General features: G+C 34.8%; 3 protein-coding genes across 3 annotated transcripts in view; 1 reads left to right on the forward strand and 2 right to left on the reverse strand.

Moving 5' to 3' along the window:
• The first annotated feature begins 511 nt into the window (after positions 1 to 511).
• Positions 512 to 12,570, forward strand: part of LOC142552979 (elongation factor 1-gamma 3-like) — a 41,301-nt gene continuing 29,242 nt past the window's right edge. The window contains exons 1-8 of the mRNA XM_075662929.1: positions 512 to 592; positions 745 to 797; positions 1,664 to 1,813; positions 1,900 to 1,960; positions 2,046 to 2,098; positions 2,221 to 2,322; positions 2,435 to 2,942; positions 3,843 to 4,430. Coding sequence (XP_075519044.1) covers positions 789 to 797; positions 1,664 to 1,813; positions 1,900 to 1,960; positions 2,046 to 2,098; positions 2,221 to 2,322; positions 2,435 to 2,942; positions 3,843 to 4,222 — 1,263 coding nt within the window. The 5' untranslated portion in view covers positions 512 to 592; positions 745 to 788 and the 3' untranslated portion in view covers positions 4,223 to 4,430. Of the gene's footprint in view, positions 593 to 744; positions 798 to 1,663; positions 1,814 to 1,899; positions 1,961 to 2,045; positions 2,099 to 2,220; positions 2,323 to 2,434; positions 2,943 to 3,842 lie in introns of the transcript that reaches the window.
• LOC142552975 (uncharacterized) lies at positions 5,223 to 7,370 on the reverse strand. The gene is made up of 3 exons (XM_075662925.1): positions 6,848 to 7,370; positions 5,789 to 6,046; positions 5,223 to 5,557 (listed from the first exon to the last, which is right to left on the reverse strand). Exons 1-3 carry the CDS (start codon positions 7,253 to 7,255, stop codon positions 5,369 to 5,371), a joined length of 855 nt encoding a protein of 284 aa, XP_075519040.1. The 5' UTR covers positions 7,256 to 7,370; the 3' UTR covers positions 5,223 to 5,368.
• LOC142552976 (small ribosomal subunit protein uS7-like) lies at positions 7,755 to 10,015 on the reverse strand. Its single transcript, XM_075662926.1, has 4 exons — positions 9,811 to 10,015; positions 8,775 to 9,046; positions 8,152 to 8,355; positions 7,755 to 8,030 (listed from the first exon to the last, which is right to left on the reverse strand). The coding sequence occupies exons 1-4, from the start codon at positions 9,889 to 9,891 to the stop codon at positions 7,976 to 7,978; spliced, it is 612 nt and encodes a 203-aa protein (XP_075519041.1). The 5' UTR covers positions 9,892 to 10,015; the 3' UTR covers positions 7,755 to 7,975.

The raw sequence follows: 12,570 nt of genomic DNA on the forward strand, positions 1-12,570 counted from the left end.
TTTAAACATAACTCCTATATTTGTTTCTTCAAGGGAAAAAAATATTTCACATTTATATTTATACAAACCTCATCTCCAACGTATGAAGGTCAATCTTTATAGAATATTTTTGGGACAATACTTATTACATATTTTATTTACAATAAATGTTTTAATTCATTAAATATTTATATGTATTCAGTAATATATCATATATTATTTTATATTTAAATAGTTTAAAGAATTATTTAGTTTATAAATTGATTAACATAATATCACGCTATTTGTAGGAATTAAATTAATTAATTGATTAAATATTATATGTATATATTTGTTTAAGAATTGCGTGTTTGAGATAAATAGTTGAATAATATATTTTGCTGTTGAAATAATCGAAAAGGCTCTAATAAATAGTAATTTTATTTTTTACATTTTTATTTTTTACCAGATATGATTTTTTAGAGGTGGACTTTTTGATTGGGTAAGTGAAAATCCCCAAATTATCCTTTGACATTTTATATAAGTCCAACCTGTAACCCTAAAACCTTCATCCTTATGTACATCACTTTCTCGCACTCTGCCGCGGAGTACACGGCTCTCTCTCTCTAAACCGGTAAACCAATTCACTCTTCCTGTCTTCTAACCCTTTCGATCTATCATATAATTACGTTTCTGTACATTTTTACGTTGTGTTACTCCTGTGGAGCTTTCCCATTCGGAAAATTTTCTGATCGTTAAAAAGATTTATAATTGCTGTGTTTTCAGAATTTTTACCGATTTAAAGAGTGAAGAGTTTATCCAGTTTATCCATGGCTCTGGTAAGTTGATTGTTTGTTTGTTTCATGTTTTTTCATTGACATTTGTTGCTGATCTTTTATTTCTTTCACGAGTACCCGATTTTTGCTTGTTTATTTCAGAAATTCAGTATGATGCAATTTTAGGGACCTTGATTTTTCATGTATGCCCTTTTTCCGTCAAAAAATATGAATTAGTGTATCTACACGACATTTTAATTGAAACTTGTGTTAATTGTGACGTTTCGACTTCTTATGGGTTCAGTCCTTATTTTTGTTCCACATATCCATTTTTTACTAGCCAATTTTTGACTTCGATGTATTTGATGATACTGCGTCTTAGACAATTTTTTACTTTGATGTATTTGATGATACTGTGTCTTACATTGTAAATTCTAAGGTCCGCCAACTGAAATGTTTTTTTCAAAGAACGAAGCCTTTTATTTTCCTGGGTGTTTTGATTACATCAGTTTCGCAAGCAATTGTAAGGTGGCATTAAAGCTTGAGGCTTTTCCTGGACTTATGGCCTAATGCTCTTTGTTTAAGTTTTTGGGTCTTTGAATCCCTAGTAATGCAACTCATTTGCATGCTAACCCACACCTTATTATTTGTATAGCAAAAACTGTGATGGTAACACTTCTTTGCATGTTACATCCTCAGTCCTCACTTTATTGTCCCTCTTGGTAAAGCTGATAGTTTAAACACTTAATAAGCCACATATACTCAATATATTGACAATTGCTGGCATGGTTCCTTGAAGGATGATCTACAAAGTCTTATCCCCTTGTCTCAGTTGACTGAATAGCTTATTCTTTAGCTTAAGTCTGTTATGGATTAGTATTTGTTAGGACTTGATTCTGTTGGTCAACTTCATTTGGTCATCCATTCAGGTTTTGCATGCCACTAGCACTAACAAAAATGCCTTCAAGGCATTAATTGCGGCAGAGTTTATTGGGGTGAAGGTGGAACTGGCAAAGGATTTTGAGATGGGTGTGTCTAATAAGACTTCCGAGTTTCTTAAGATGAATCCTATAGGAAAGGTATGCAAAGGGAAAGTGAATTTACCTTATACCTCAAGTGTGAAAGTCAGCACAACAGTGTTTCTGATGTTCAAATTCTTTTCTAGGTTCCTGTGCTTGAAACACCTGATGGAGCAATATTTGAAAGCAATGCAATTGCTCGCTATGGTGAGACTATTTTTGCATCTAAATTTGATACATTGATCGATACTGCCTTGGTTTGTATAACATGTTAATTAGTTTAATTTTGCAGTTGCTCGTTTGAAGCCCGATAACCCTTTGTATGGCACTTCTCTAACTGATTATGTAAGGACAAAGTTTTTGTAGACAGAAATTTCATGTTGTGAGGTTTAAGTATTTGACAAGATTTTGTAATGTCTTGGTTACACTTTTTTATTCTCTTTTTTTTTTGCTTTTGGATTTGGTAGGGACACATTGAGCAGTGGATTGATTTTGCTGCTACCGAGATTGATGTGAATATTTCACGCTGGTTGTACCCAAGACTTGGTTTTGTACAGTATATTCCACCTGTAAGTTGAGCTCACTTCATTTCACACTCAAATGTTATTTATTTAGCTGTTTCCCTCCCCTCCAGCTCTACAACAGTCATTTTTTAATCTAATTACTTTGCTTTTTACGCAGTCGGAGGAAATCGCAGTTTCAGCATTGAAAAGAGCTTTGGGAGCTCTGAACAACCATCTTGCCACTAATACCTACTTGGTTGGGCATGGTGTCACACTGGCTGACATTGTTGTGATATGTAACCTATTTTTGGGATTTAAGTTGATCATGACCAAGAGCTTTACCTCGGAATTCCCACACGTGGAAAGGCACTTTTGGACCTTGGTTAATCAGCCAAATTTTAAGAAGTTTTTGGGTGACGTGAAACAAGCTGAATCTATTCCACCGGTTACATCCAAAAAGCCCTCACAACCAAAGGAACCTGCAAAACCCAAGGCAAAGGAGGAACCAAAGAAGGAGATTAAGAAAGAAGAAGTGAAGCCTAAAGAAGTAGCCGAGGAAGAAGAAGCACCAAAGCCAAAACCAAAGAATCCTTTGGATCTTTTGCCTCCAAGTAAGATGATACTAGATGAATGGAAGAGGCTTTACTCAAACACCAAGACTAACTTCCGTGAGGTTGCCATCAAAGGTGATATCTTTAATCTTTTTTTATTTTTATGATTTTTGATAAAATAGCTTTTTTTTCGAAATGGACAATTCAACCATCTTTCTTGCTCTATATGTCTCTCTGTCGTTTGGTGTTGTTTCTTTTTCCGGATAATTGATTAATCAGCTCTGAAATCATCAATTTATGCTTGCATACTGTGTGTAAACTCCCTGATGGGCTGCATATTTCTTTGAGTTTTCAGCTTTAGCTAAAAAAATTACCTTTTATGTTATCTTGTTATGATTGTTGAGTTGTGTTGGTCAACCATGATTGATTAATGTAGCTGCCCTAGATAGTAAGATCCCTCCTCTGCTGGGAAAAAAAATTGAATTGTAAAGTTGACAGGAAGTAAGAAAGAAAGCTGGTATTTCTGTATTGATATCGCGAAATTAACATCTTTGCATCCTTTTTAGGCGTGCTTGTTAGTTTGAATTTAACAGTTTGTGACTTCCCATATTCTTCATCAGTCCATTTTAATTTCTGATAAAAAATTTACCTTCTTCTTGTTATCGTCACATTGTCTTTCGGTGATAATTCGTTGACATGAATACTTCACTTACTGTTCTGTGGTTGCTTGTGAACTTTGTTATGGCAACAATAATTAGCGTGCATCCCAGTACTATTGTCACATTGTCTTTCGGTGATAATTCGTTGACATGAATACTTCACTTACTGTTCTGTGGTTGCTTGTGAACTTTGTTATGGCAACAATAATTAGCGTGCATCCCAGGACTAATCGATAATGAGATCAAGGCATCCTCCCAATGCTAACTTTCAAATGTATAAACTAGCCTCCGACCTGCAACCTTGAGCACTGTGCCTGCAATAGTATGCAACTGAAATTCTTTAGCTCTGTGGGCTCATATTTTTCATGGTCTGCAGGGTTTTGGGACATGTATGATCCAGAGGGATACTCTCTTTGGTTCTGTGACTACAAATACAACGATGAAAACACAGTCTCATTTGTTACTTTGAACAAGGTGAGTGGGTTTCTTCAGCGAATGGATTTGGCTCGCAAGTACGCATTTGGGAAGATGTTAATCATTGGTTCCGGCGGCCCATTCAAGGTGAAGGGACTTTGGCTTTTCCGTGGTACAGAAATTCCTCAGTTTGTTCTGGATGAGTGTTATGATATGGAACTGTATGATTGGGCTAAGGTGGATATAAACGATGAAGCTCAAAAGGAACGTGTGAGCCAGATGATTGAAGATGCCGAACCTTTTGAAGGCGAGCCTCTGTTGGATGCGAAGTGCTTCAAGTGAGAAACTTGTGCGGGAGTTGCAGTTTGAGGTTGTAGTCTCATCTTAATTTTGTTCTTCAACACAAGTGATCTTGCTATTAGGACGTCAATCGAATTTTGCAGGTGTGTTTTACAATTTTGGGTTAATGTCGATTTGTACCTTGTCTCACCATATGGTCCTCTTCCGCTGCCTGATTTCTCTTCATATTATTGTGTTTATAATGGATTCATACATTCTTGATTTTGGCGTAATGTTGACAAAGATGGTGTACGTATCATGCATTCTACGGCTGAAACGAACAATTTAATATTTAAGGAAATGTTAAAAATTTCTGGGACCCTTGAATGGGTTTTTTTTTTGGGTTAAATCCTGAGGTGGTTTCAACGTTAAGCTCCTATATTGATTTTGTTACCATGCTTAATGAAAACTCCTCTCTCAATGTAAAATTGAATTTCAATATTGTAATAGTGTCCCTCCAATCGATAAAAAGCATTATTTTCTATTTCTATTCATCGCTTTATATTTAGTTTTTTACTATTATTATTCATTTTTATCATCCTTTGTGATAATATAGCACATACCAAAATCTGTGTGTCTATTAAATAAATTATATAAGGCAAATAAATTTTTTTTCCACTAATTATTCAATTTTGAATTTTGTTTCACTAAATTTCAAAGTTTGTTTTTGATGTATTAATATTTTATGTGACGTCGAAAAATATTGAATGACATCTCAAAATATTGACATAATATCGAAAATTGTTGATTTGTTGAACCAAAATTTTAAATTGATTCAATACATAGTTTATGCTATTAATTTAATTAGATAAACAGAAATTTTAAATAATTTTAAATGAAAACCCAATTTTTTTTCCCGAATTTCGAGTTATGATGTGTGTTAACTCTATCTTCATAATAGATCATAAAAAAAAATCTTACAGCTGAATATATCATTTAACATACTCTCAAGTACTTTTACATTTGAAGTTTTATATTCGTATCCAGCAACAACACAGGTAGGTGATCAATCGAAGTATCAAACTATATATACCACATGTATAGGGATCGACGATGTCCGGTTCCATGAAACAACAATTATTCAGAAAGAAATATGATCCAATTAATTTAAGCAGCAAGTTATAAATAAATCACAGGTCTAAATAAGAATCAGTTCAGGGTGTTTGAGATAGAATAAATGAAATCCAAGAAACCAGTTCCCTTGAGCAGACCTTTACCGGTTAATAGTTCAAAATCCAACAGTACCAAAAAGCCGATTATGGCCGCCTTTCCATTTATCAATTCGTTCTTCCCAGTGAAACCAAAACCCTCAAGATCTTCATCAATCACCATCCTCACCTATGGAGTAACACATTGTCATTAACATCTTATTCCTGCTTGCGAGCAGCAATTAGATCTTTCATTTAATATACAAGATCAAGTGGTGTTATTATACGAAAAAATATAAACGATGTTAATGGTATAACTCAAATTCTTTCAAAAGTTGTCGCATATAGACAGGCACATGGAATAACAAAAATTATTACTGTTTCCTGATGTAATATGTAGGATCATCGATGACTATATTACCTCATCAACATTGACATCTGTGGCAGTGAAACCAGGCTGAGCCTTCCCGCTGAATACAATCTCAGTAGATGCATCTGACTTAATTGCTCCTAAGCTTATGAAGATATTTTCACCATCAGTTTTCACAGGATACACAAATAGAGCTCTCAGGGGCGGAGTCAAGACTCTAAGTACAGGATTCTTCGGATACCAGTCTTTGATCTCACCGGTTCGCAAATCAAATGTGCTATCCGTCGTCGGGCAAACAATACATCCATCCTGCAATGCATTGAACAAAATGTGCTTTAAGAATGAAACATGCTTTTATATATGTTTTGAGAGCATGAAAGGACTAACTACAAATTTTAAGCCGGGTTGAGAGCTCAGCAGCATTGCAATTTATGAGTAAAATATGCTAGTTTCACCCATTGGTTTTACTGGTAAAACCTCAACACGTAAACAGTCATGAAAAGGCTTGGGAGTGAAGAAGCGAACAGCTCATTTTGTAAAATAAGCTAAATACAAATAGTATTCTTGATGGTATTTGCAGTAACTCAATACAAAGACATAATTCCCATCTGTATAAAAACAATTACAAGAACCCAAATGCATAGATGACCCAAAGAAAGGGAGATAATACAAAAGTGTAAAAAATATTCATTTAGGTAAAAGTGAAGCCTTCTATTGAGCTCAGTGTCAGCATTTCAAGGAAACTCCTAACTTCATAACTAAATGTTCAAAGCTTATAACTTTTTTATTAATAGGTATTTTTCAAGTCAGATTCCAAAATGGATGGGGTTAAGACTTCATCATATCTCATTACTTCCAGAACTCTTGAGTTATGGTGCCTTACAGCAGATAAAACTCAATTTGCTTGGTCCAAGCAATAAGTAATATTTGATAGCACTTAACCATCCATCTTTGTGTAATCTCATACCATACTCATGTTCTTGATAAATTCAGCATGGCAATATGCAATCATCAGTTGAATCCATTATTGATGCTAGTTAATAAGCAAGTCCAATGTCAATTTCATCAACCAGGAACATCAAAACAAATTAGCGAGAGAATATAGTGAACCTGGGTGAGCTTAGCATTGAGCAAGCCTTCAGAATAAGCACCCTCGGCAGGAGACCTATTCTCTATAGCAAAAACATCGTCTTTGTACCACAACAGAAGTATGGTTTCATTATCCTGTATTATCACACGTCGCTCACCCTTGGGCAGCGCAGACAGCGGCACCACCGGTACCCAGTTCTTCCCATCTTCGCCGCTGGAGGCCGAAGCCAATGAGGATGGCTGTGACACCTCAGTCGCCTTGCACGTGATTATGTCAACACTTCGGTGAGAGGTTTTCAGAGGCATCTTGAACGTGGGTTTCGTGGTGAGAGGCGAAAGGATGTGGTGGTGATGGGGCGGTGATTGGCGCCGGCGGGAGGGAGGTGGAGCTGCGGAGAATGGGCTGTGGGCAGGTGTTGCACAGGCCATGGTTAGATGAAGTGAAGTTCACTAGCGGCTGTGGAGGAAGGACGAGTGGTTGCGCAATGCTTTGGACGGCCGTGAAGAGAGGGTGCGGATTCAATTACCACATACATAAAGTTGGATAAAGACAGGATGGAATTATGGAAATTATAGTTTAAAAATCTCTCCTTCTTTATTTTATTTTTGGTATTATTTATAAATTAAACAAAAAGGGAAATTCAATTCGAGCTCTACCAATTATTTAATTTCTTTGACAGATCTTGGAAACCCTATCCTATTTACTTCATTTTGTGATCAACCTTTTAAAAGGGAATCATGTACATACATGGGAAAATGGGATATTACGCGGCATCCAAAGGCATAATGAATCACAACAGAGGACGGGAATGTGCTGCAATAACGTGTATTTCTAGTCAACGAAGATGACAAGTTTTGGTTGAACAATGTGTAAGATGACAAGGAGTTGAGAGGAAAGAGCTGACAAATCGTAATAAACCAATGGCTGTTTTAAAATAATAATAATTAACCAAAATCATTAATGACATTGAAATTTACCTTCTCGGTTATCTCAAACTAACAAAATACGTGTTTTAAAAAAAGACCTAACAAATATCACCATAGAACCACAATCCGCGAAACAAGTAAGAAGTTTCGCTAACAAAACATGAGAAACCAAAATAATCTGAAAAGAAAAGCTCCATCCCAGACAAGCATATTGAGTATCCCTCAACGATTGGCCTTTGCCACTCTCTCGATCTCATCCTTCTTCTTGATTGCGTAGCTGCAAGTACACAAACTTGACGGCTAAGAAAAACGCTGAACCGTATATCAAACAATGGAAACAAGGATGATTTCCTGCTAATTGATCATTTTATTCAGGCAAGGGAACATCCCGCTCTCACCTGTTAGATGACCCTTTGGCGGCATTGATGAGTTCATCAGCGAGACATTCAGCTATGGTTTTAATATTCCTAAAAGCACTCTCCCTAGCACCAGTTGTAAGGAGATAAATGGCCTGATTAACACGACGGAGGGGTGAGATATCAACTGCTTGACGTCTGACGACACCAGCAGAACCAATCCTGGTCGCATCTTCTCTAGGTCCACTGCAGCATGACAAAAATGGCAATGTCAGAACCAAATGAGAATTTAAAAAAGCACAAGTTATGCCAATAACTATTCTGACAAGATGAGTTTGGCCCAACAAAAAAGCTTGAGTAAGATTAAATCAGTTTGGCCCAAAAATTTTCATCCAGCTGGTTCTATTATCCGCTTCATGAATGTATGCATATGGATTGTATCAAAACAGGTTTGCAACTACAACAGGTAGTCATTCAGCATGAAGCGGTGACATATTTTTGCAAGTCTTCCCTAGACAAGACTAAAACATTTTCCTCCAAAAATAATATCAAATATCACACTAACACCTGGATACTACAACTACAGTTGAAGCTCAAGTACCAAGATAATTAAGACCAGAAAGAAGTTATTTCAAATGCAACAAAAGAAAGTTTTTTCTCCAAACCTGTTGATCACAGCATCAACAATAACTTGAATTGGGTTCTGATCTGTGAGCAAATGAATGATTTCCATGGTATGTTTCATGATTCTGACAGCCATCAGCTTCTTCCCATTATTACGCCCATGCATCATTAGTGAGTTGGTCAACCTTTCTACAATTGGGCATTGGGCCTTCCTGAATCGCTTAGCCTGGTACCTCCCAGCGGTATGAGGCATGTATGTAGGGTGCTTTGCAGCAGTGGCAGTGATATAATCTTCAACAGAAATGTCATTGATCTGCGAAGTTGTTAATTTAATTTCATTAATTAACATCTACTAGACAAGGATTCTAACAAATCTTACTAAAATCCGACATATAAATTTGTTATCGTTTTGTGAATAATATAATGACTTCAAACGCCTATAATTCTCTAATCACATGAGAACTACTTCCTCGATACAACTACGGTTTAGAGTTGATAATGAACTTCAAACTGAACCTACCCTGCCTCAGAAATAAAACTATCATAAAAATACATTGATGGAGACAAAAGAAAAAAAAGAACTCACGATCAAGTGGCTAGAAAGATCCTTAGTCAAAGATGTAAATCACCTGGGAACTTTCAAACTTATACCCCTAGTTCAAATTCATCACAGTACAAACAAGATGAAACAGCACAGAAATATTAGCAAACTTCATGATTAGACGGGTAAAGTGATGGACAAGCTGACTCTTTCATCGTCGTCTCAATAGTAGGAGAATGTACATCTCAACTTCTCAAATTTAAACATAGAAACCATCACAGGTAAAATTTAGAGATGAGAACTTTCTTTCAGACTAATATTTAATCTTCTGAAATCGCAATCAAACAAAGAAAGTAACGCATGGAAAATGTGAAATCTTAGACGAGAGCATGCAAAGCTTATATGAACCTCCAAGATCCAATTTACCAAGATCAGAAAGAGAACCGTAATAAATTAAAGGCGAAGAAGAATACATTAGCATGCTCCCGAGTTCATGACAGCATTCAAATCAGTCGAAATTAAGAGGAAAAAAAAACCTGCACTTCAGCGTAGGACCATCGGTTGAAGAGCATGACATCATTGTGGAGCTTGTCTTGTTGCTGATCCTCGGTCGCCATTTTTGCCAGGTTACGGATGGGACGAGTTGCTGCGCAGAACTCCAACGATTCCTGGCCCGAAGGGATACGGAGAATAAAACACCCTAGCCTTTTCTTTAACCAAATTACTTCTCTGCCCCTCACCCAATTAAGGAAATGAACCATCAAACCAACCAACCAAAAAATAATAATAATAATTATTGATTGGATTCGATTCAATCAATCTCTTTAAAGTGAACTTTTGCACGCCCCTGATTAACTAAAAATTACATAAAAATGTATTTCCTCAGCATAAATTCGAATAATTCAGTACATTAGATTTTGAAATTAAAAGGTTAAATTTTGTGAATTATTAACGTATATGTCAATTTTCATACAAATGTGAGGGACTCGCATAATCTAATATTATTAAAATATGAAGAAAAAAAACTTTCTCGATGCAGAAGTTTGACTGAATCAAAATTTTGTTAATCACCGACTAGTTTTGCTTCTTTCTAAGAATAAACTGCAAATATAATTATTATAAAGTAACTAATATTTTGTGATTAAGATAATTATAAGGTTCAAATTATGATTAATCTTACTATTATCTATTTTTTTTTTTATCATAATTAGTTTTAAAAAAATAATATTCCAACACAGTTCAGAACACTGCGAACTTTTTTATTAGAACTTTGGTGAGGGAGTTTTGTTCTCGCATTGATGACATTTAGCAACTTCAGCCTCGCACCAATACGAATCGAGACATGACATTATCAAACGCTCGTGGAATTGCAGTGAAGCAGAGTGTGATTTTGGTAAGAGCTACAAAATTCTGGCACAAATCCATGTCTCTTAGTGGTCTCAACCGTCACCAACAACTTCTCTCGAAAGCGCTTCGAGTATGCATGCATGCATGCAAGGTGTAATAAGTCACAATTGTAATAATCGCCAGTGAAGCATAAATAAAGTGTATAAAAAGTGTGTAAGCCACAGTTGGTACTCTGCCATTCATGGCCTTCAACGCATTCTGAGCTTCGATTTCTGACCCAGATTCAACAAAGCCAAAGCTTTTTATGCCTTTGAGTTCTTGGGTCTTTGGTAAGCCTCGCTGTATCAATCACCGTTACACACAACATTAGTATGGGTATTCAACAGTCCTGTTTCTCTATCCTTCAGTATGAAATCACGTGCCTCTTCTTCACATCGAATGCCAAGACTGGATTACAGAATGAGCTCCCCCTATTTTTTTTTTGAATAAAATTGAAGATGCTAAACCTACTTTGGAGCTGTGATGTATGAGGGTCTCGGTCGACCCGAATTCGAATACCATCCTGTTCTAATTTTACTGGGAAAAAAATAGTACACTTTCTTGAGCACAATTGAGTAGGATATTTGTGTATTCGTATTTAATTTTACTTACTAAAAATAGTTAATTGATTTGGAAACTGGTTGATAAAATATGTATGGTATTAAATGTTAATAAATATTTCGAGCAAGGTTCGAGAAGTATATCTAGATACTCGAACCTGATCAAAGATGACTCCGGTGGGGCTTTAACCAAACTAGTATTTAACTCGTGCGATCCACGGGATGATATTATTTAAAATTAATTATTATAAAAATGAATATATATTTAAATTGAAAAAAAAATATAATTATAAAAAAATCGCTAATTTTGAATAACTTTCTTAAATACAATGTATGTCGATTAAATTTTTTGACTGATAATCACTATTATATATCAAAATTTTAGATTATGTTAGCCCAAGACAATGACATGTTTATCATGTTTAGTGTATTGATGTCGACCACAAACCAAAATATATATTTAATTCTTTAATTTCCGAGAAGTTATATATATTATTATTTTTTAATATGTGATAATTAAATATTTTTACATCAAATTCAATAAAATTAATGAGAAATACTTTTTTCAAAATTCTAAATCCTCATTCAAAAATACTTTTATGAAATGCTACGTGTTCGACACATTTAAAAGATTACAACAAATGTTTCATCAGTATTCTTATCCAAATAGTTTGTCCACAAAATCTTTCCGTAATGTACACAACAACCTATTATTACTAAAGAAAAGTGAAATATGTGATTGTAAGTAAGTTATGTATTAATATTTACTATGTATTCTAAAACGCTGCCAATAAGTTTTATAAGGTATCCTCTAATAAGATGCTTCATTTAAAATTGGTTTAATCATTTTCATTATGGGACATTTTATACTACCATGTATCCATAAAATTTTTAATATAAGAAAAAATTATCATATAGTAAATGCGTAATAATTTAAATTTTGTACAAATATGAGAATAATATTTTTTACTTCTCGATCAAAAAAAGACATATTCAAAACTTAATGTCTCATTTTTTTTTTCATATGTAGTTAGTTCATAATAAACAAATCTAAGTTTAAACGTGCATTTCCATATTCAACTCACGTATGATGCTGAAAAGAGGAGTCGTTTCATAATTCAATTTTGAAGTACATAAATTTAGTAAGATAAATATAATAAAATTGGTTTCCAATATAATATGCAACACTGTGTTATTTATAATTTAAAATCCAAATAAGGCAGCCCAATAGAAAAAAATTATACGTAAGGTGCCTTTGACAGAATTATACCATGCATTCACTATTTCAAATTATGAAAATCTCTAATTGCATGTATTGAGTGTCAAATATTTCAGATTATTGAGGATGAT

The sequence above is a fragment of the Primulina tabacum genome, chromosome 8 (genome assembly GCF_025594145.1).
Source record: "Primulina tabacum isolate GXHZ01 chromosome 8, ASM2559414v2, whole genome shotgun sequence".
NCBI classification, from domain to species: domain Eukaryota; kingdom Viridiplantae; phylum Streptophyta; class Magnoliopsida; order Lamiales; family Gesneriaceae; genus Primulina; species Primulina tabacum.

Coding starts and splice junctions, on each gene's coding strand:
- LOC142552975 (XM_075662925.1), bottom strand. CDS start 7,255: ATGGCCTGTGCAACACCTGCCCACAGCCCATTCTCCGCAGCTCCACCT. Junction 6,047..6,847: donor TCAATGCTAAGCTCACCCAG/GTTCACTATATT, acceptor AATGCATTGCAG/GATGGATGTATTGTTTGCCC. Junction 5,558..5,788: donor CAGATGTCAATGTTGATGAG/GTAATATAGTCA, acceptor GTTACTCCATAG/GTGAGGATGGTGATTGATGA.
- LOC142552976 (XM_075662926.1), bottom strand. CDS start 9,891: ATGGCGACCGAGGATCAGCAACAAGACAAGCTCCACAATGATGTCATG. Junction 9,047..9,810: donor GGTCCTACGCTGAAGTGCAG/GTTTTTTTTTCC, acceptor ACAACTTCGCAG/ATCAATGACATTTCTGTTGA. Junction 8,031..8,151: donor GCCAAAGGGTCATCTAACAG/GTGAGAGCGGGA, acceptor GTGTACTTGCAG/CTACGCAATCAAGAAGAAGG.